Below are 21,623 nucleotides of genomic sequence, written 5' to 3'. Positions count from 1 at the left end.
AGGCTGAGGCGGGTGGATCACCTGAGGTCAGGAGTTTGAGACCAGCCTGGCCACATGGTGAAACCCCGTCTCTACTAAAAATACAAAAAAACACAAAAAAACAAAAATTAGCCGGGCGTGGTGGCAGGTGCCTGTAATCCTAGCTACTCAGGAGACTGAGGCCGGAGAATCCCTTGAACCTGGGAGGCGGGGGTTGCAGTGAGCCGAGATCGCGCCACTGCACTCCAGCCTGGGCGACAGAGCCAGGCTTCGTCTTAAAAAAAAAAAAATCAGAGAAAAGAGACAGGGGTGTCGGGAGTTGGAATGGTGCACCGAGGCGCCTCGCGGAGTATCTAGGAAGCGAGGGGGTGAGCAGCGAGAAGGAGCTGGAGGTGGCGAGGAAACCCGCTCACCGGTGACGTCACCGAGCGCCCCCCCACCCCATCCCCATCCCCACCCCCAAGCGAGCACCTGCCCCTCCCGGGGGCGGAGCTCCGGCGCATCATGGCGGCTGGCCGGGCCCAGGTCCCTTCCTCCGTGAGTGCTGCTATTACGTTTCTTGTTCCTTTTTTCTTGTTTATCACAGATATTCTTTCTCTTCCTATTTCCTCTGCCTTGTCTCTTTGGGCTCGCTGGCCGCGTCCGGCCCATGGGTGAGGGGGTTGTGAGTCGGTCCGCTCCTACCTCTTACTGGTTCTGCGAATGTTTATTCCCTCATTCACGCGGCGCCCGCTGTGAGCCTTAAACTGGTCTCCGTTCACTCTCTAGGGTTTAAGCCTGGTGGGAAACCAGGAGCAGGTTAATGGGGGAACTATGGGGCTGTGGGTTCCTGGAGAAGACCCTTGACGGAGCTGTAGGGGAAAAGGGCAACCATAATAAGAAAAAGCGTCTGAGACCCGAAGTGCGTGTAGAAGGCAAAAAGCGCCGAAAGGGGCCTGGTGTGGTGGCTCACGCTTGTAATCCAGCACTGTGGGAGGCGGAGGCGGGCGGATTACTTGAGGTCAGGAGTTCGAGACCAGCCTGACCAACATGGTGAAACCCCATCTCTACTAAAAATACAAAAATTAGCCGGGCGTGGTGGCGCGCACCTGTAATTGCAGCTACTCAGAAGGCTGAGGTAGGAGAATCGCTTGAACCTGGTAGACGGAGGCTGCAGTGAGCTGAGATTGTGGCACTGCACTCCAGCCTGGGCAACAGAGCGAGACTCTGTCAAAAAAAAAAAAAAAAAAGCGCCGGAAGGGGTTTCAGGACGGAAGCAAACACATATTCAAAGGCAGGAGGATAGAGCAGGTGTCTGAAAAACTCAAAAGTTCAATTGGGTGGTGGTGGAGGGGTCAGAGCTGACAGTTTTGTACCTCTTGCTAAGCAGCGACTTTAACATGAGGGTAATTGGGTGTGGTGGCACACGCCTGTAATCCCAGCTGCTCAGGAAGCTGAGGCAGGAGAATCGCTTGAACCAGGGAAGTGGAGGTTGCAGTGAGCCGAGATCGCGCCACTGCACTCTAGCCTGGACGACAGAGCCAGACTCCATCTCAAATAAATAAATAAATAAATAAGATGTTAAGAAAATACAATCTAAAGGATTGGTTTGTGTGTGTGTGCGTGTGTGTGTTTTGAGACGGAGTCTAGCTTTGTCACCAGGCTGGAGTGCAGTGACGTGATCTCGGCTCACTGCAACCTCTGCCTCCCAGGTTCAAGCGATTCTTCTGCCTCAGCCTCCCGAGTAGCTGCAATTACAGGCATACAGGCACGCGCCGCCATGCCCAGCTCATTTTTGTATTTTTTTTCTTTTTTTTTAAGTACAGACGGGGTTTCACCATGTTAGCCAGGATGGTCTTGATCTCCTGACCTCGTGATCTGCCCGCCTTGGCCTCCGAAACTGCTGGGATTACAGGCGTGAGCCACCGCGCCCAGCCAGGACTGGGACCTATGTAGGGAAAGGAAGGAGTTAAGGAGGACATCTAGGTTTCAGGATAGAACAACTGTTTGGTTAAGGGTACTGTTTGCTAAGTTAGTGAACATAACACTAGAAGAGTTCTAGAAAAGGAGAGGGTTTTACGGAAAGTTCAGTGTTGGGCATGTGTGCTGCCTGTGGATTGGCCATGGAGAGTCTGGCCGATGGATAGGACTAAAGCTCAGGAATGAGATCTCAGCTAAAGTAGACATACAGGAACAATCATCATCTGGCCATGGCTGTTAAACCCATGCAGTGGTTGAGATAATTGTGGGAAAGCATATTGTGTTCTTAAACTTCAGTCTGTATTAATCTCGGTCTTCCCCCCTCCTTTTTTTTTTTTTTTTTTTTTTGAAACAAGGTCTTACTCTGTCACCCAGGCTAGAGTGCAGTGGCACCATCATGGCTCACTGCAGCCTCAACCTCCCTGGGCTCAAGCGATCCTCCCACCTCAGCCTCCCAAGTAGCTGGGACTACTGGCGTGTGCTACCACGCCAGGCTAACCCAGCTAATTTTGAATTGTTTTAGAGTTTCACCATGTTGCCCAGGAGGGTCTCAACCTTCCCAGGCTAAGGTGATCCTCCCACCTCAGCCTCCCGAGTAGCTGGGACTACTGGCGTGTGCTACCATGCCCGGCTAACTTAGCTAATTTTGAATTGTTTCAGAGTTTCACCATGTTGCCCAGGCGGGTCTCAACCTTCCCAGGCTCAGGTGATCCTCCCACCTCAGCCTCCCGAGTAGCTGGGACTAGAAGCACGAGCCACCATGCCCAGCTAATTTTTCTTTTTTGTAGAGACGGGTCTTTGCCTTGTTGCCCAGACTAGTGGTGAACTACTGGGCTCGAGCGATCCACCTTGGCCCCCCAAAGTGCTGGGATTACAGGCGAGAGCCACCACATCCAGTCTGCTCCATTTTTACTCAGTAGATGAAAACACAAATTTGCCTTTTTAACAAAACTTAGGTAATTTTACCTTGAAGCCGTGGGATCACTTTGAGAGACAATAGTATTCAGTGCACCAAGCAAAGGATAGGCCATCCGAGAAACAAGAACTACAAAAGAATACTGGGAGAGGAAGACAAAAAGCGTGAGAGTCGGAACTTTGCTTATACTGGTGGGGCAATTCTGAATGGTGATTTGGTCTGCCTTCCACAACTCTGACCATGAATGAGTGTGTGGCTGAAGTGGGCTGAAGGTCAGTGGTAGGGCTGTCCACAAGGATGCTGAAGACATCTAGAACTTGAAGACTTTTTTTTCCTTGTAACTTTTATTTTAGATTCCGGGGGACGTGTGCAGGTTTATTATGTAGGTAACCTCATGTCATGGGGGTTTGGTATAGAGATTATTTCGTCACCCCTGTACTAAGCATAGTACTTGATGGGTATTTTTTCCGATCTCTCTCTTCCCACCCTCAAGTAGGCCCCAGTGTCTGTTATTTCCCTCTTTGTGTTCACGTGTTCTCGTTATTTAGCTCCCACTTATAAGTGGGAACAAACATGCAGTATTTGGTTTTCTGTTCTTGGGTTAGTTTGCTAAGGATAATGGTCTCCAACTGCATCCATGTTGTAGCAGAGAACATGATCTCATTCTTTTTTTATGGCTGCATAGTATTCCATGGTGTATATGTACCACATTTTCTTTATCCAGTCTACTGTTGATGTGCATTTAGGTTGATTCCATGGAAGACTGGCTTTTCTAGCTCTTTTCAAGCTCCTTAAGATTAGAAGAATGTGAAAGGCCAGGTGTGGTGGCTCACTTGTGTAATCCTAGCACTTTGGGAGGCCGAGGCGGGCGGATCACTTGAGTTCAGGAGTTCGAAACCAGCTTGGCCAACATGGTGAAACTTCGTCTCTACTAAAAATGTAAAAAATTAGCTGGGTGTGGTGGTGGATGCCTGTAATCCCAGCTACTTGGGAGGCTGAGACAGGAGAATCGCTTGAACCCAGAAGGCGGAGGTTGCAGTGAGCCGAGATTGCGCCATTGCACTCCAGCCTGGGCGACAGAGCAAGACTCCGTCTCAAAAAAAAAAAAGAAGAATGTGAAAGATTGACCAGGATGTTAATATATGAGCATTGGAGGACCAGGGAAGGAGCTGTAATGGCTTAGAAGTAGCATTAAGGGAGAAGGATAAAGGGCCTACTGCCAAGTGTGTTAAAGCTGCCTAGCACTGGGAGTAGGCCAAACTGGTCCTTTTCCCTAAAGTTATCTACATATCATGGCAACTGTGTGTCCAGAATCTGTGTCAGGTATACAAAGATAGTCCATATCCTCCTCAGGAAGCCCACACCTTAGCTGAAAAGACAACAGGAAACAAATCAAGTGAGGTTGTATCTTGCATATATTTAGCTTGTGGGAAATGCATACATTTGAATAAAAAAAGGAGATGATTAAAAATTATACTCCGCCTATGTCCTTTTTATGTACTGTCCACTATTAGGCACTTATACATAGTATGGCACTATGTCTTACTCATTTTTGGTTTTGGTTTTTTTGAGACAGTGTCTCACTCTGTCACCCAGGCCAGAGTGCAGTGGCGCCATCTGGGTTCACTGAAGTTTCAACCGCCCCAGGCTCAGGTGATCCTCCCACCTCAGCCTCCCGAGTAGCTGGAACCACGGGCATGTGCCACCACGCCTGGCTTTTTGTATTTTTGTAGAGACATGATTTCGCCATGTTGTCCAGGCTGTTCTTGAACTCCTGGACTCAAGCAATCTACCCTCTTTGGCCTCCCAAAGTGCTGGGATTACAAGCGTGAGCCACTGCACCCAGCCTGTCCTGTTCTTTATGAACAGTTTAAAGGATTGTTCAACAATGTTTTTGTCCATTCTTGCTCTTCAACGTACTGACTTTAGAACCAGATTCCATGTAAGATGACATGAGTACAAGTTTGTTAGAGAAAGGGGCAAGACCAAAGCTGGATGGCCAGCTGTCTACGGTATGGCTGGACTAAGACTTTTAAGGTTTCTTCAAGTTCTAAATTCCTTTACTTTTGATCTTCATTTCATGTGCCCTCTGGATATTCTTTTCTTTTTTTTTTTGAGACGGAGTTTCGCTCTTGTTGCCCAGGCTGGAGTGCAATGGCTCGATCTTGGCTCACCACAACCTCCACCTCCTGGGTTCAAGCAATTCTCCTGCCTCAGCCTTCCAAGTAGCTGGGATTACAGGTGTGCACCACCATTCCCAGCTAATTTTGTGTTTTTAGTAGAGACAGGGTTTCACCATGTTGGTCAGGCTGGTCTCGAACTCCCAACCTCAAGTGATCCGCCTGCCTCAGCCTCCCAAAGTGTTGGGATTACAGGCGTGAGCCACTGCATCCAGCCTGTATATTTTTTTCTAGTCCTTTATTCTTCCCAAGTTTCCTTGGTGGGCCGGATGGTCAAGATGTTTTAACTAAATTCACTTTCCTCAGGAACAAGCCTGGCTTGAGGATGCTCAGGTCTTCATCCAAAAGACCCTGTGTCCAGCTGTCAAGGAGCCTAATGTCCAGTTGACTCCATTGGTAATTGATTGTGTGAAGACTGTCTGGTTGTCCCAGGGAAGGAACCAAGGTTCTACACTGCCCCTCAGCTATAGGTAAGGAGAGGTGGTGGTTGCAGGGGCTGGGCAGGGGCGGGTATTGAATTCAGGATTGAAAAGTAAGGTTCTATAGTTAGAAAAAGGGCAAGTGAGAGAGTGAGCGGAGGACAAGGTAGTCTAAACATACCCCTTCTGCAGAGCTTTTCTGTTCTAACACTATCAAGCTTTCCTTTTCCTAAAGTTCTCCTGAATTGGCTTCAGATTAAAGAAAAGGAGAGGAAGAGGGGAAGAGAGAAGGAAAATTTGGAAAATGAACTCTCGAAGTGGGGAAAGAGGCTGGTGTTATCTTTATTTTGTGTATTGGGAAACAAAGATACAGAGAACTGTTTGACATTACCAAGTGCAGATCATTGTGTTTAAGATGTGAGTTTTAGGGCTTCCGAGAGTGTGTTTATATATATATATATATATATTTTTTTTTTTTCTACACTATCATTTCCAAAAGTGTTCTAGGCAACGTTAGTAAAGCACAAGAAAAGGGGTTCATAGCTAAGTAAGTGTGAGGGACATTGAATATGATAAACGTCTCTGGGAGAGTCATAGGGTTTATTAACATATTGGAGGCTATGACAAGTCCTGCAAAAGAAACCTATTTATCTCCTCATAGAAGTAAACACTATTGGCCAGGCGCAGTGGCTCATGCCTGTAATCCCAACACTTTGAGAGGCTAAGGCAGGTGGATCACCTGAGGTCGGCAGTTCGAGGTCAGCCTGGCCAACATGCTGAAACACCGTCTCTACTAAAAAAAATACAAAAATTAGCCAGGCGTGGTGGTGGGCACCTGCAATCCCCAGCTACTCAGAGGCTGAGGCAGCAGAATCGCTTGAACCCGGGAGGCGGAGGTTGCGGTGAGCCAAGATCGCACCATTGCACTCCAGCAGTGAGCCAAGATCGCACCATTGCACTCCAGCTGGGCAACAAGAGCGAAACTCCATATTTAAAAAAAAAAAAAAAAAAAAAAAAAGTAATCACTATCTTGGAGATGGGATATATTATTCCAATAAATATTTTAATAGTTTTACTACACATGCATCTATCCTTAAGCAATATAATGTAGAGTTTTGCATACATGTAGACTTTAAATAAATGGTACCATACCCTATGTAAATACCCTCTGTGATTTGCTTTTTTTTTTTTTTTTTTTGAGACAGGGTCTCACTCTGTACCCCAGGCTCTAGTGCAGTGCTGCAAACATGGCTCACAGCCTTTACCTCCTGGGCTCAAGCAATTCTCCTTCCTCAGCCTCCCACATAGCTAGGACCACAGGTGCATGCCACACTGGTCTCGAACCCTCAGGCTCAAGCAGTCCTCCTACCGTGGCCTCCCAAGGTGTTGGCATTATAGGCACGAGCCAGCGTGCCTGGCCTGCTTTTTTTTTTTTTTTTTTTTTGAGACGGAGTCTCATTCTGTTGCCCAGGCTGGAGTGCAGTGGCATGATCTCGGCCCACTGCAACCTCTGCCTCCTGGGTTCAAGTGATTCTCCTGCCTCTTGAGTAGCTGGGACTATGCGCCACCACACCAGCTAATTTTTGTATTTTTTAGTAGAGATGGGGTTTCACCATTGGCCATACTGGTATCGAATTCCTGACCTCAGGTGATCTGCCATCTCGGTCTTCCAGAGTGCTGGGATTACAGGTGTGAACCATTGCACCCAGCCCCTGCCTGCTTTTTGTGCTTAACATTATACTTCTTTTTTTGTTTGTGGTTGTTTGTTTTTTGAGATGGAGTCTTGCTCTGTCACCCAGGCTGGAGTGCAATGGCATCATCTCAGCTCACTGCAAATTCTACCTCCCAGGTTCAAGCTATTCTCCTGTCTCAGCCTACCAAGAAGCTGGGATTACAGGTGCCTCCCACCACACCTGGCTAGTTTTCGTATTTTTGCAGAGATGGGGTTTTGCCATGTTGGGTAGGCTGGTCTTGAACTCCTGACCTCAGGTGATCTGCCCACCTCAGCCTCCCAGAGTGCTGGGATTACAGGCGTGAGCCACCGCGCCCAGCCCATAGTATATATGCATATCTTGAGCCTGTGTTTACCTTGGTTAAAAAATTATTTTTATTTATTTTTCCCTATTTGGTAGGCATTAAATGATATTTTGTTACATTAATTACAAAGTAATTTCTTTTTTTTTGAGATGGAATTTTGCTCTTGTGGCCCAGGCTGGAGTGCAATGTCGCGATCTCTGCTCACTGCAACCTCCGCCTCCCGGATTCAAGCAATTTTGCCTTAGCCTCCTGAATAGCTGGGATTACAGGCACTCGCCACCATGCCTGGCTACTTTTGTATTTTTGGTAGAGACGGGATTTCACCATGTTGGCCAGGCTGGTCTCAAACTCCTGACCTCAGGTGATCCTCCCGCCTCGGCCTCCCAAAGTGCTGGGATTACAGGCATGAGCCACTGCGCTTGGCCTAATTCCAAAGTAATTTCTGAGGGTACTTGTACACGGTTTTGTTTTTTTTTCCTTTTTATCATTTTATTTCACTGGACTGTTTTTCCTTTCTTTTCCTATAATTCTTGTCCATGTCCATAACACTTAAGATTACTTTTTTTGGCTGGGCGCAATGGATGGCTCACGCCTGTAATCCTAGCACTTTGGGAGGCTGAGACGGGTGGATCACGGGGTCAAGAGTTCGAGACCAGCCTGGCCAGCATGGTGAAACCCTGTCTCTACTAAAAATACAAAAAATTAGCCAGGCATGGTGGCACATGCCTGTAGTCCCAGCTACTTGGGAGGCTGAGGCAGGAGAACTGCTTGAACCCGGCAGGCGGAGGTTGCAGTGAGCCGAGATCACGCCAATGCACTCCAGTATGGGCGACAGAGCAAGACTCTGTCTCAAAAAAAAAAAAAAAAAAAAAAAGACAGTTCTCTCTGGTTGCTTTTTCCTGGGCCTTCAGATAAGTAGGAAAACACAGAGAAAGAACACGGACTTTTGAAAGAGGCACATCTAGCTTTGCCACCCATGCCTCTGTGTACCTGAGCCTCTGAGTTTCCCCATTGGTGGTGTTTACAGGGTTTTGAGGTGAAGAAAATTCAGTGTTGTGCCTGACCAGACTCAGTATAGTGTAGCGTGCATGGCAGGGGCCAACAGGTATTAGTTTCTGTCTTTGCCTTGTGTCTTCTCCAAAGCTGTCAGGGAAGGAGAGCAGATGCAGAAGGGGAATGGCTTTCTAGAACAGCATTCTCTCTCTTTGATACTCATTTGTGCATAATGTTCTTGAGTCCAACAGGGAGGATTAATTGTGATGTTTTGTAACTCGATCCTTTTCATTTCCACTTAAAAAAAATCATGGGGCCGGGCACAGTGGCTCATGCCTGTAATCCCAGCACTTTGGGAGGCTGAGGCAGATGGATCACCTGAGGTCAGGAGTTTGAGACCAGCCTGGCCAACATGGTGAAACCCCATCTGGAGAGGGTTCAAGATTTCAGTCTTGATTTCACTCCAGCCTGGGCAAAAGAGTGAGACTCTGTCTAAAAAAAAAAAAAAAAAAATTCAGGAGAATGCAAGCAAGAATAATGGTATTACAAAAAGGTGAATTTATCACAACGTTGATAATTTAACCATTACTTGTATCACATCCAACACCCACATCTCAGCCTCAGCTTCCCCCCTAGTCTCTAGTACTGTGCTATTCTAGACTAGAAAGGAACTTGACTGGGGTCATTGTAGTTGGACTGTTAGATGCCTAAGTGGTCCCATTAAGTTCTCTCTGGAGTTAAGAGCTGAGATGCTTTCAAGAGAATTGCCTTTGTTATTTACAAAGTGTTCTCCCCACACATTCATTTCCTCAGGCCCCTCATGCATTCCTACTTCATTTCTCTGGGTCCTCTCCCTGGCACCATCTTGTTGAAGATACTATTCAGCACAGAATTGGACTCAGATCCCATCCTTATTTTCTTTTTCCTTTTTTTTTTTTTTTTGAGACAATCTCACTCTGTTGCCCAAGCTGGAGTGCAGTGGCATGATCTCAGCTCACTGCAACCTCCATCTCCTGGGTTCAAGCAATTCTTCTGCCTCAGCATCCCAAGAAACTGGGATTACAGGTGCACACCACCATGCCTGGCTAATTTTTTGTATTTTTAGTAGAGATGGGGCTTCACCATGTTGGCCGGGCTGGTTTCAAACTCCTGACCTCAGGTGATCCACCTGCCTTGGCCTCCCAAAGTGCTAGGATTACAGGTGTGAGCCACTGCGCCCGGCCCCCATCCTTATTTTGTTAGGCCTTTAGCCCCAAGTTTTACCCCTTTAATCAATCAAACTCACCTCTTAGTCCATGTTCCCTGCAACCTTTCCCTGGGCTCTTGAGGGTTTATCAGGGTTGAGGGTTGCCTTAGTAGGCTTGGACCTGGCTTTGCAGGACCTCTGTTCCCTTCACTCTACAGCTTCGTCTCAGTACAGGACCTCAAGACTCACCAGCGTCTCCCATGCTGCAGCCACCTGTCGTGGAGCAGTAGTGCATACCAGGCCTGGGCCCAAGAGGCTGGACCAAATGGGAACCCCCTGCCCCGAGAACAGCTGTTACTTTTAGGGACACTAACAGACCTATCGGCGGACTTGGAACAAGAGTGCAGGAACGAAAGCCTCTATGTGAGAGATAACACTGGCGTCCTGAGCTGTGAGGTGAGTGGAAGGTGGAGATCAGATGCCTCAGATCCTGACAAGAATGGTGTCCAAGGATCAAGGCAATTAAGTCTCTGAGGAAACAAACGGGGAGGTGGGTGGATAGGATGCTAAGGTCCTGATTAACCCTTGCTCTTGGTCTTTTTTAGCTCATAGACCTGGACCTTTCTTGGTTGGGCCATCTTTTTCTGTTCCCCCGTTGGAGTTACCTCCCTCCTGCCAGGTGGAATTCCTCGGGGGAAGGGCACTTGGAGCTGTGGGATGCCCCTGTGCCAGTGTTTCCTTTGACCATCAGTCCTGGCCCCGTCACGCCTATCCCTGTCCTCTACCCAGAGAGTGCTTCCTGCCTGCTCAGGCTCAGGTAATTTCCCCCTCTAGGCATGGCGGGGGCGCTGTAAAACTGAAGGATGATGCTGGGTCAGTGGAGGGAGAGAAAGAAAAGGGCATCGATGGTAATATAGACTGAATGTTCCAAATCAAGGGAATGGTGGGCTTTGAATATTAAGAAGGTAAAGAGAAGGGTTGTTCAAGGGATCTGTGCCTTACCTAAGGGAAAGAGAATTTTGAAGGTTTTTAGCATACCTAGCTTTGGGCTATGGACATTTTGTATCATTACCAGGTTATTCTTTACTGTGGAAGAGACAGCATTTATAGGGAAAAAGAAGAGAAATAAAGATGACTGCTGCTGCTTTTTTTTTTTTTTTGAGACGTAGTTTTACTCCTGCTGCCCAGGCTGGAGTCCAATGGCGGGATCTCAGCTTACTGCAACCTCTGCCTTTCGGGTTCAAGTGATTCTCCTCCCTCAGCCTCCTGAGTAGCTGGGATTACAGGGCTTTTTCTTCCTTCTTAGAAACAAGCTCAGAGGTGTGCAGCGAAACCTGGCTGGGAATCTAGTTCGATTGAGTGCTCTGGTGAAAAGTAAACAGAAAGCTTACTTCATCCTGTCTCTTGGTAGATCACACCCAGCTGTCACCCACGTGTCCATCATCGTGCAGGTGAGGATTGGGGTCATTTCAGCCGTGGAAGTGGGGCAGGGTGGTAGAACTTTCAGTAGGAAAGATAGCATCATAGGAGGAGCCATGTAGGAAAGGAGGACAGCTGGGGAGAGCTGTTTTCTGGAATAGCGCTGTTGGGAGAAGATTCCGGGAAATGTTTGTGCATAGAGTTAGGGAGTAGACTTTCCCGCTGTGCAACTCACTTGAGCACACAGCTTTTAGATTGTATGTGACCTTTTAAAAAACTGCCACGCTCACTTGTGGAGATGACCAAAGAAATCATTCATCTTAACACCATTGAGACATTGAATACAGGCATTAAAAAAAAAAAAAAACTTGGTACTTACTGTTGACTCTTTTTGCATCAACTGGTACAATATTATTTTTATAATTTCAACTTTTAGACTCATGAGGTACATGTGCAAGTTTATTAACTGGGTATATTTTGTGATTCTGAGGTTTGGGGTATGATTGATCCCTTTACCCAGGTACTGAGCATCGTACCCAAGGTAGAAATTGTAAATCATTGATTTTTATTCTAACCATTGTTTTATGACATATAAGTTTCTGAATAATGTTTCTTTTCCTTTTTATAGAAATTTTAAAAATATATGTATTTTGTAGAAATAGGGCCTTACTGTGTTAGAGAAGAACAGTTTGTCATACTTCCCTTGTCATCAGTCACAATACTGGATACATATATACTCAATACACTTTGATTACATGAATGAATGTTGTTTGTGTGTTATGGGGCGGGATAGGGCACAGTTTTCTCAGTGGAATATTTATGTATTTTGAAGGAAGTTTTAGGGATGGTTTGTATGTTGGGGAAGTGGTTTGGAAATATTTGGCATCTCCTGTGAGAGAGGAGAGACGCTGAGATTTAGTTGGCACACATAGGGAAGATGGAGAGGTGAGTAGAGACTCACAGGGGGCAGGTCTCTGAGTTCAAATCGTGAGGGAAAAGGACTCTGGCAGAGTGGCAGTGTTGGGGTCTCTTGTGTCACATTGCCTGTCTCTGCACAAGCCAGGTCCCTGCCCAGCTGGTGTGGCACAGAGCCCTTCGGCCTGGTACAGCCTATGTGCTGACAGAACTGCGAGTGTCCAAGATCCGTGGTCAGCGCCAGCATGTTTGGATGACCAGTCAGTCCTCCCGTCTGTTGCTGCTGAAACCAGAATGTGTGCAGGAGCTGGAACTGGAGCTGGAAGGACCCCTCTTAGAGGCTGACCCCAAGCCACTCCCCATGCCCAGCAACTCGGAGGACAAGAAGGATCCAGAAGGTCTTGTCCGGTATTCTAGACTCCTGTCCTATTCGGTGAGCACAGGGAGAGATCCTAGAGCTTGAGGGGCCGGAAATGTGGCTCTTCAAAGAGGAAGAAAATAGTGGTCAACTGGACCTCGGCCTGTTTGCAGGGAGCAGTCACTGGCGTGTTGAATGAGCCCGCTGGTCTCTATGAGCTGGATGGGCAGCTGGGGCTCTGCCTTGCGTACCAGCAGTTCCGTGGCCTTAGGTGGGTGATGCGACCTGGAGTGTGTCTGCAGGTATGTGAGATCAGGGCTGATAACAAAAAGAGACCTCTGCAGCTTCTCTTACCTTCATAGGCTCCTTTTCTGCCGCAGGGTGGTTATATAGAAATATAGAAATAAAAAGTGTGTGTTAGGGGGCACTTTTGCTAAGGATAACTTGGACAGAAGTTTAAAAAGGAGTAGAGTCTTGGGCACTGTGAGGAGGAGTTGTGGCCAGAGCATCTCCTTCACAGAAGGGCCTTTCAGCTGGAGGAGGAGATAGCTGAAGCACAGATCTGGGGCCGGGGTGATCTCAGGCGACCCGGTGAGAAGCCTCAGCCATGTCTGTTCATCCAGGAGCCACCCAGCCCGCAGCAAGACTGAGTGGAGCTCATGGGAGATGAAGGCTGACCGCAGCGGGAGTGGGTTGTAATGGAAAATGAGGCCAGCCCACGTGGGAGAAATTGCTTTCCGTCTTCCTGGAACCCAGGCAGTGGCAAAGTGCAGTTAATTCTGCCTGGGCTCATTGAGTTGGGGGCTTCATCTCTGCTTTTTCATTTTCTCTGCTTTCCCCCAGCTCCAGGATGTTCACCTGCTCCAGTCAGTGGGAGGGGGGACAAGAAGGCCAGTGCTCGCCCCCTGCCTCCGTGGCGCCTTTCTGCTTCAAAGCTTCTCTCGTCAGAAGCCTGGGGCTCACTCATCCCGTCAAGCCTATGGGGCCTCCCTGTACGAGCAGCTGGTGTGGGAACGTCAGTTAGGACTTCCCCTCTACCTGTGGGCTACCAAGGCCCTGGAGGAGCTGGCCTGCAAGTGAGGAGGCTGAGGGCCCAGGGCGGGGAGGCAGTGGGAGTAGCACACTTCCTTGGCAAGGAGAGCAGGATTCTTGAAGAGGCAGGCTCTTCAGGGGAAGTGACTGTGCTGCTTTTCCTGGCCAAGGCTGTGTCCCCATGTGCTGAGACACCACCAGTTCCTGCAACATTCCTCTCCTGGGAGCCCCAGCCTGGGACTGCAACTCCTGGCTCCTACGCTGGATCTTCTAGCTCCGCCAGGCAGCCCTGTTCGGAATGCACACAATGAGATCCTTGAAGAGCCACATCACTGTCCCCTCCAGAAAGTATGAGGATGTGGGGGAAGGATGGTGGCAGAACACTGGAGGACACCTGGGGCCCATGGGACACACACCCGATTTCTCTTCCCTCCTTGACAGTACACTCGGCTGCAGACTCCCTCCTCCTTCCCCACTCTGGCCACCCTGAAAGAGGAAGGACAGCGTAAGGCCTGGGCCTCCTTTGACCCCAAGGCCCTTCTGCCCCTCCCGGAGGCCTCCTACCTGCCCAGCTGCCAACTCAATCGCCGCCTGGCTTGGTCCTGGCTCTGTCTGCTGCCCTCTGCCTTCTACCCAGCCCAGGTAAGGGGGACCCTAGCAGGGCTCAGGGGATTTCCTTTTTTTGTCATCCTTATTGCCACGACCCTAGTCTCCGGTTACTGTCTTTTTTTGTCATTTTGACTACACTAGCCTTCTAAGCAGACCACTTCATCTGTTGTTGGCCCCTCCAATTCATTCTCTCTGCAGCAACTAGAAATGGGGATATGCCAGGCACAGTGGCTCATGCCTGTAATCCCAACACTTTGGGAGGCTAAGGCATGAGGATCACTGGAGCCCAAGAGTTTGAGACCAGCCTGGGTAGAGAGACCTTGTTGCTACAAAAAAGTTGTTTTAATTAGGTGTGGTGGCATGTGCCTATGGTCCCAGCTACTCAGGAGGCTGAGGTAGGATCGCTTGAGCCTGAGAGATCAAGAGTATAGTGAACCAAGATCACACCACTGCACTCCAGCCGGGGCAACAGAGCAAGACTCAGGAAAAAAAAGGAAGTTTAAAAAAAAGTGAAACTTGTATTACAGAACTCTCTTGTTTAAATCCTTTTTTTCGAGACAGGATCTTGCTCTGTAGCCCAGGCTAGAGTGCATTGGCGCGATCATGGCTCATTGCAGTCTCGACCTCCCAGGTTCCAGTGATCCTCCCACCTCAGCCTCCCAAGTAGCTGAGACTACGGGCGTTCACCACCTTCCCTGGCTAATTTTATTTTTTTATTTTTTTGGGACAGAATCTTGCTTTGTCACGCAGGCTAGAGTGCAGAGGCACTATCTTGGCTCACTGCAATCTTGCCTCCTGGGCTCAAGCAGTTCTCCCACCTCAGCCTCCCGAGTAGCTGGGACTGTAGGCATCCATCACCACGTCCAGCTAATTTTTGTGTTTTTGTAGAGATGGGATTTCGCCATGTTTCCCAGGCTGGTCTCGAATTCCTGGACTTGAATGATCTGCCTGCCTCAGCCTCCCAAAGTGCTGGGATTATAGGCATGAGCCACTGCACCTGGCCTGGGTTAATTTTTACACTTTTTAATTTTTAGAGATGGGGTCTCACTATGTTGCCAGGCTGATCTCCACCTCCTGAGCTCAAGTGATCCTTCTGCCTTGGCCTCCCAAAGTGCTAGGATTACAGGCGTGAGCCACTGCGCCCAGCTTAAATTCTTTGCGTGCCTCCCAGTGCATATAAAGTAAAATCAAACGTCTCATTGTGTCCTGTGAGATCCTGCATGGCCTCTTACCTGTAACCTCTATTTGTGCTCTTTCTCTTCTCCTACTAAATGTGTGAATGCGTGTGTGTTTTTTTATGTCTGTCTTCCCCACTTGAATATAAGTTTTTTGAAGCCAGAGATGTGTCTTTTTTGTTCATTTTGTAGCTTTACCATGTAATACAGCATCTGGCAAATAGTAGATGCTCAGTATTTGCTGAATAAACATTTGATAACTCAACCTTCATCTTCTTGCAGGTTTTACTTGGGGTTCTGGTGGCTTCATCTCATAAAGGTTGTCTGCAACTTCGGGACCAAAGTGGTTCCCTGCCCTGCCTGCTCCTGGCCAAGCACTCTCAACCCCTCAGTGACCCACGGCTGATAGGTTTGGAGTTCAGATGTGGAAAGAAGATGGTAGTGGGGTGGTGGTTCTCATAGCCAGGGGAGCCTGGGAGGAAAAGTCTGCTGGGACTTACTAGAGATGCAGAAGTGACACATGTCAATCAACAACTTCTGGGAGACTTGTATGGCAGGCAGAGAACAGGAGCAAGAGGACCCCTAGCCAGAATTTCCAGCATGCATTTCTCCACCATAGCTCCTAACATGCACTCCAGGATTACAACTGTGTCTCCTACATTCTTAGTTTGGAGAGAAGGTGTCACCCCTCTAAGGTGGGGGTTCAGGTGTGGGCTTTCATGTCATGTGAGGGCAGCAGCTCTGGCCTGGGATGGGTAGTGAGGCCGGTAGGATGGTTTGCCTTGCAACCCACCCCACAGGTCTCCTTTCTTGTCAAAATAGAAAACTTTCTTCCTCTAGGCTGCCTGGTGCGGGCAGAGAGGTTTCAGTTGATCGTAGAGAGGGACGTGAGAAGCAGCTTCCCTTCCTGGAAGGAGCTGAGCATGCCAGGCTTCATCCAGAAGCAGCAGGCCAGGTTGGCTCCTTGGGGTCATGGTTGTCTTGAGTCTGGGGGGAAGGAAGGGCCTGGTGGAAGGAGTGGGATGCTGGGGACCAAAATACCCAATGGCTGCATCACTAAGAAATGTATTCCTTGTTTCTCCCAACAGAGTCTATGTCCAGTTCTTTCTGGCTGATGCCCTGATCCTGCCTGTGCCCAGACCCTCCCTTCATTCAGCAACACCCTCAACACCTCAGACAGATCCCACCGGCCCAGAGGGACCCCACTTAGGACAGAGCCGGCTCTTCTTGCTCTGCCACAAGGAGGCCCTCATGAAGCGTAATTTTAGTATCCCCCCAGGAGCAAGTCCAGAGGTGCCCAAGCCCGCCCTCAGTTTCTATGTGTTGGGGAGCTGGCTTGGGGGCACCCAGAGGAAGGAGGGGACTGGATGGGGGCTGCCCGAGCCCCAGGGAAATGACGACAATGATCAGAAGGTAAACTGGGACTCCAGGGACCCAGGACCTGACCTGCGCCCTGAGCCTCTGGCTAGGATCCCAGCACTTTGCTCTCCATCCTCCCAGGTTCACCTCATTTTCTTTGGCTCTTCAGTCCGCTGGTTTGAGCTCTTGCACCCGGGACAGGTGTACCGACTCGTAGCTCCTGGCCCCCCTGTGAGTGTCCTACTTCATCATACCTTTCCCCAGAAAGCTTTTTTGGGGTTGGGGTCTAAAGAGGGCGTGCCAGTGCCTGGTCATTCTCTAGGCCTCCTGGAAGAAGGCTGGATTTAGATACACCAGAAAGCCTGTGTGTGTTGACACACTTCCTTCTCCATGCTCCAGAAAGAACAAAATTGGGTCAGAATATTTTGTGAACCTCCCACTGGACTAGCACACACTCACAGGCAGTTGTCTTCCCATTTCTGTGCAGACACCAATGTTGTTTGAAAAGGATGGTTCATCCTGCATATCTCGGCGTCCTCTGGAGTTGGCTGGCTGTGCATCCTGCCTCACTGTCCAGGACAACTGGACTCTGGAGCTTGAAAGCTCCCAGGATATCCAAGATGTGCTGGATGCAAACAAGTCATTGCCTGAATCCTCACTGACCGACCTGCTCAGTGACAAGTAAATGTCCACCAAGCCCCTCTGGTTAATTTGGCCACTCTCTTTTCTCCCAAGCTAGCTGGGTTTGGTGAAGACTTCATTTTCTGCTGCAGGAGGTATTTCTTTTGTTATTGTTGTTTTTGTTTGTTTTTTTTTGAGACGGAGTCTCACTGTTGCCTAAGCCAGAGTGCAATGGCCTGATCTCAGCTCACTGAAACCTCTACTTCCCTGGTTCTAAGGATTATCCCGCATCAGCCTCCCAAATAGCTGGGATTATAGGGGTGCACGCCACCACACCCAGCTAGTTTTTTTGTATTTTTAGTAGAGACAGGGTTTCATCATGTTGGCCAGGCTGGTCTTGAGTTCTTGACCTTAAGTGAGCCTCCCACCTCAGCCTCCCAAAGTGCTGGGATTTAGGGGCGTGAGCCACCTTGTGCGGGTTTTGAATGATCTGCCACAACCCTCTTTTTCCCATAGGCCCTGTTACTCTTAGTGTGCAGTGTGGCAGAGCTCAGGTTTTTTCAGGACTTTATATATGAAGTTCTAGCAGATACTTTAGCTCCATTTTCTGCCTTGAATCTGACTGTCTCCACTCTGTGCTTTCTTGTGCCTCCATTCTCAGTGTATTTCCCTGACCTTCCAGTTTCACAGATTCCTTGGTGTCTTTCTCCGCTGAGATTTTGTCACGGACACTATGTGAACCCCTTGTGGCGTCTCTCTGGATGAAACTGGGTAATGACCCTTCCTTTGTGGGGAAGGTATGAAATAGAGTGATGGGACTTTGTGGACTTCACAGATCCTACTAACACCCACCTTCCTTCTATAGGGAACACGGGGGCCATGAGAAGGTGTGTGAAGCTAACAGTCGCTCTTGAGACTGCTGAATGTGAATTCCCACCTCACCTGGATGTATATATAGAAGACCCACACTTGCCTCCCTCACTAGGACTACTTCCAGGAGCCCGGGTCCACTTTAGCCAGTTGGAGAAAAGGGTTTCCAGGTGAAGATGTGTAGTGTCACCTGCCTCCTCTTGCTACTGATGTGGCTCTCTGGAATGTGCACCCCTGCTTAACTTTGCTGCAGCGACCCCTTCTCTTTCATACAGGTTTCCATATATCAGTCTGCCATTTGTGCCCAGTACCCTCACGAGGTGTTGCAGGCTGGTCCTCCTCCTAGTCTTCCCCTAGCTTTGGTAGAGCCATGGCTAGGGTATGTCCCTCAGGGGGAGTGGCCACTCTGTGGTGCTTGATCTCTGAGTCCCAGCTTCTACCCCAATTTGCCTTGTCTTCCTGGTCACTCACTATTCCTCTTCCACTTGCAGATCTCACAATGTTTATTGTTGTTTCCGGTCATCCACTTATGTGCAGGTCCTGAGTTTTCCCCCTGAGACCACCATCAGGTCAGTGCCCAGACCCCAACCCCTAAACTTCCTGGCTTCACATCTGCATCTCCCACATGTCCCTGGTTCTGAAGATTTTGCCATCATTACAGTCTTCTCCAATCCCAACAAGATGTGTTGAGTCAGAGGAGCTTCTCTACTCCAAATAAAAAATGCTCTGTGTCTATCATTGTACCCAGGATCATTTAGTGTTCTAGGCTTTTGAAGGCTTTTCAGTCTTAACATGCAAATATTTCTTGGCTAACATCATGGTGTTCAAACCTGAAAAATAACCAATGACTATCAGAGATCAGGAATTAAAATGGGGCTTCTAGGAGCGCATGGAACCCACTGCTGTCCCCATCCTGATGCCCTCTAAGTCCTTCTAGACCCACCCTGCTTTCAGAACCCCTTTGCCTGTTCTGTTATCTTGACCCCTGTCTCTGTCTCCCTGTATTTATTTAGCGTTCCCCTGCCCCACATCTACCTGGCTGAACTTCTGCAGGGTGGTCAGTCCCCATTCCAGGCCACTACCTCTTGCCATATCGTCTCTGTCTTCAGCCTTCAGCTCTTCTGGGTGTGTGCTTATTGTACCAGCATCTGCCGGCAGGTAAGGGAGGGAAGGAACAGGCTGAACTGAGTATGGAGTGCCAGAGGGATGTGATGGGACCAAGAGGACTTTTCCAACCACTGTCTTCATCCCAGGGAAAGTGCACTCGCCTGGGCTCCACTTGCCCTACGCAGACAGCTATAAGCCAGGCCATCATCAGGTGAGAGCACAAGGCGGGCACCCGTTGTGCCATTTACTTATGAGACCACTTTGTCTATCTGCAGTTTCTACATTAGCATAATTCCTGGCTCATGAGAATTGCTTAATATTTTTTGAACGAATGAATGAGGGTAAGCTCCTAAATCTATGAGCCAAAGACTGCAGACAGCGGGGAGGGAGGCATGTTGGGTCCAGGGTGTTGGCAACCTGGGTTGCTGTAGGCGTTTTTATTTCCTCCTGCTCCCCATAGGCTCCTGGTGGAGGATGGGACTGCCGAAGCCGTGGTGACCTGTAGGAATCACCATGTGGCAGCAGCACTAGGGCTGTGTCCTAGAGAGTGGGCCTCCCTCCTAGATTTCGTCCGAGTGCCAGGCAGAGTGGTCCTGCAGTTTGCAGGGCCTGGAGCCCAACTTGAGGTGTGATGTGGCTGGGAGGGAGGGACTTGGATACCCAAATTCCTGGGCTTTTGGCAGGAGGGTTTAGGAGCCAGTTAACCTTGACCTTCTCTTTCTAGTCTTCAGCCAGGGTTGACGAGCCCATGACCATATTCCTCTGGACACTTTGTACTAGCCCCTCTGTCCTCCGTCCTATTGTGCTTTCTTTTGAGCTGGAAAGGAAACCGTCGAAGATCGTCCCATTAGGTAAGGTTGGAGACGGGGGGATCATGATGATAGGGGGATCATGGTGATACAGATAGATGGGTCCCTGGGAGGAAGAGGGATGAGGGACTGATGGGGAATTTCTGGAGTTAGGGAGGAGAATGGTGGGTGGGAACTAAAAGCCACATGCCTGAGACGTGTGTTTTTCCTCTCTTCCCACCTCAGAACCTCCTCGGCTACAGCGATTCCAGTGTGGAGAGCTCCCTTTCCTGACTCATGTGAACCCCAGGCTCCGATTGTCCTGCCTTTCTATCCGAGAGTCAGAGTACTCCAGCTCTCTGGGGATCCTTGCCTCCTCCTGTTAACTGAACTGCAAGGATGGCCTGAGAGTCCTTCCTTGCTGAAAACCTGAAGGCCTAGGTCCTGGCTCCTCCCCCTACTTGTTCTGTGATTGAACCAAGGACTCCAGATTCACAAACTGCTACTCCACTATAATTTCCCTTCTTTGGTGTTCTGGTGCCAGCCTGCCTTGGCAAAATTGTGGCAACAGGAAATCATGGCACTATTAATATGTCCTCTGATTGGGACAAGGCACCTGCATTCACAGGCGGCCCTGAGCACCTGGGTTCTGACTTTGTCGCAGGAGCTGAGGGAACAAAAGACTTGCTCGCTGTGGGGTGATGGTGACAGGCCCATTGACCTGCAATGAAGCCCTCTGGTGTCATTTCTCACTGGTACTCATCTCTGGGGTCCCAGGCCTCCTGACTCCTAGTTGTCCACCTCCTAGGAACTCCTAGTCGTTCATCATCATTTCAGCCCTTTGCCACCAGGGCCAAAGGTGGAAAGTGATTTGGAAGAGAAGAGCTTTTGGTCCAGCAGAAGAAATGGTACCAAAATCAGTCTGTAAAGGAAGTAAATTGGGGAGTTGGCGGCAAGGCAGAGAGCATAGCTATGATAGTCTCAGTCAGTAAGGCTGGGCCCTGCAGGAAGTCAAATATGAATGCTTAGAGGTGTTCACAAGCACAAAGAAGGTGTAGGGGGAGGAAAGTGCCAGGCACAAGCAGGGGCAGGTGAGGACTCTGGGTGCCTGTGCTATAGGGCCCCAGGCTACGGTTAGCCCTGTAGGTTTCCCAAGGGCCTGGCCTGAGGCAGATCCTTGATCAATATACCTTGAGACCAGAAGGTGCTCCGAAATCACAACCACAGAATTAGGGGATCTAGGAACAATTCTTTGGAGATACCAATGCATTTGGCTGGTGTTGCTGCATTTCTTTACTGGGGACTGATAGGTGGAGAGGTGGAAAGATGAGCTGAGGCACATCTTTCAGAGCTACTGGGAGGCCATTTCTTCCTGGCTGTTAGGATTTGTTCGTGTTTGGGAGACCTTTAGAGCGTGGTTAAACCCATATGTTGGGGTTTAAGCTGCTTTTATGGTAGCAATACCCTATATTAAGATTCGAGGTAGCGTGGGGTGGGGGGGGGGGGGGGGGGGGGTAGTTAGTGGCCGGTTAGCTCAGTTGGTTAGAGCGTGGTGCTAATAACGCCAAGGTCGCGAGTTCGAACCCCATACGGGCCGGGCCAGTAGGTGGGTTTTTTTGTTTTGTTTTCTAATCCTCTGCTGTTATCCGGAAGTTTCTACCCGGAGCCAGTTGCCTTCTGGTAACAGAATTATATTGCACC

At 49.1% G+C, this 21,623-nt stretch overlaps 1 protein-coding gene and 1 non-coding gene across 4 annotated transcripts; both read left to right on the top strand.

Moving 5' to 3' along the window:
- The first annotated feature begins 331 nt into the window (after positions 1-331).
- CTC1 (CST telomere replication complex component 1) lies at positions 332-20,674 on the top strand. 3 transcript variants are annotated; one of them, XM_004058551.5, is made up of 23 exons: positions 332-516; positions 5,341-5,504; positions 9,888-10,125; positions 10,275-10,486; positions 10,976-11,120; positions 12,152-12,436; positions 12,535-12,663; positions 13,205-13,437; positions 13,564-13,741; positions 13,835-14,035; positions 15,460-15,586; positions 16,018-16,132; positions 16,266-16,590; positions 16,678-16,767; positions 17,024-17,217; positions 17,840-17,928; positions 18,023-18,197; positions 18,519-18,596; positions 19,041-19,185; positions 19,281-19,345; positions 19,595-19,760; positions 19,859-19,985; positions 20,169-20,674. In XM_004058551.5, exons 1-23 carry the CDS (start codon positions 484-486, stop codon positions 20,306-20,308), a joined length of 3,654 nt encoding a protein of 1,217 aa, XP_004058599.3. In that variant the 5' UTR covers positions 332-483; the 3' UTR covers positions 20,309-20,674. The 3 variants fall into 3 exon arrangements, 2 of the variants coding, with proteins under 2 accessions (XP_004058599.3, XP_018869156.3); XM_019013611.4 differs by lacking the exon at positions 12,535-12,663; XR_008673155.2 differs by lacking the exons at positions 19,281-19,345; positions 20,169-20,674.
- Positions 20,675-21,445: 771 nt separating this feature from the next.
- TRNAI-AAU (transfer RNA isoleucine (anticodon AAU)) lies at positions 21,446-21,519 on the top strand. Its single transcript has one exon. It is a non-coding gene; the product is annotated as a tRNA-Ile (tRNA).
- Positions 21,520-21,623: the final 104 nt, after the last annotated feature.

This window comes from Gorilla gorilla, chromosome 19 (assembly GCF_029281585.2).
Source record: "Gorilla gorilla gorilla isolate KB3781 chromosome 19, NHGRI_mGorGor1-v2.1_pri, whole genome shotgun sequence".
Lineage (NCBI taxonomy): Eukaryota > Metazoa > Chordata > Mammalia > Primates > Hominidae > Gorilla > Gorilla gorilla.
Note: the sequence above shows the minus strand (reverse complement) of the source record. Positions and strands in the feature narration are given on the sequence as shown.

What these genes read in the sequence shown, in the direction of transcription:
- CTC1 (XM_004058551.5), top strand. Translation starts at nt 484, where the DNA reads ATGGCGGCTGGCCGGGCCCAGGTCCCTTCCTCC. An exon ending in ACACTGCCCCTCAGCTATAG is followed by an intron (nt 5,505 to 9,887) that starts GTAAGGAGAGGT and finishes TTCACTCTACAG; the next exon opens with CTTCGTCTCAGTACAGGACC. An exon ending in GACCTGGAGTGTGTCTGCAG is followed by an intron (nt 12,664 to 13,204) that starts GTATGTGAGATC and finishes GCTTTCCCCCAG; the next exon opens with CTCCAGGATGTTCACCTGCT.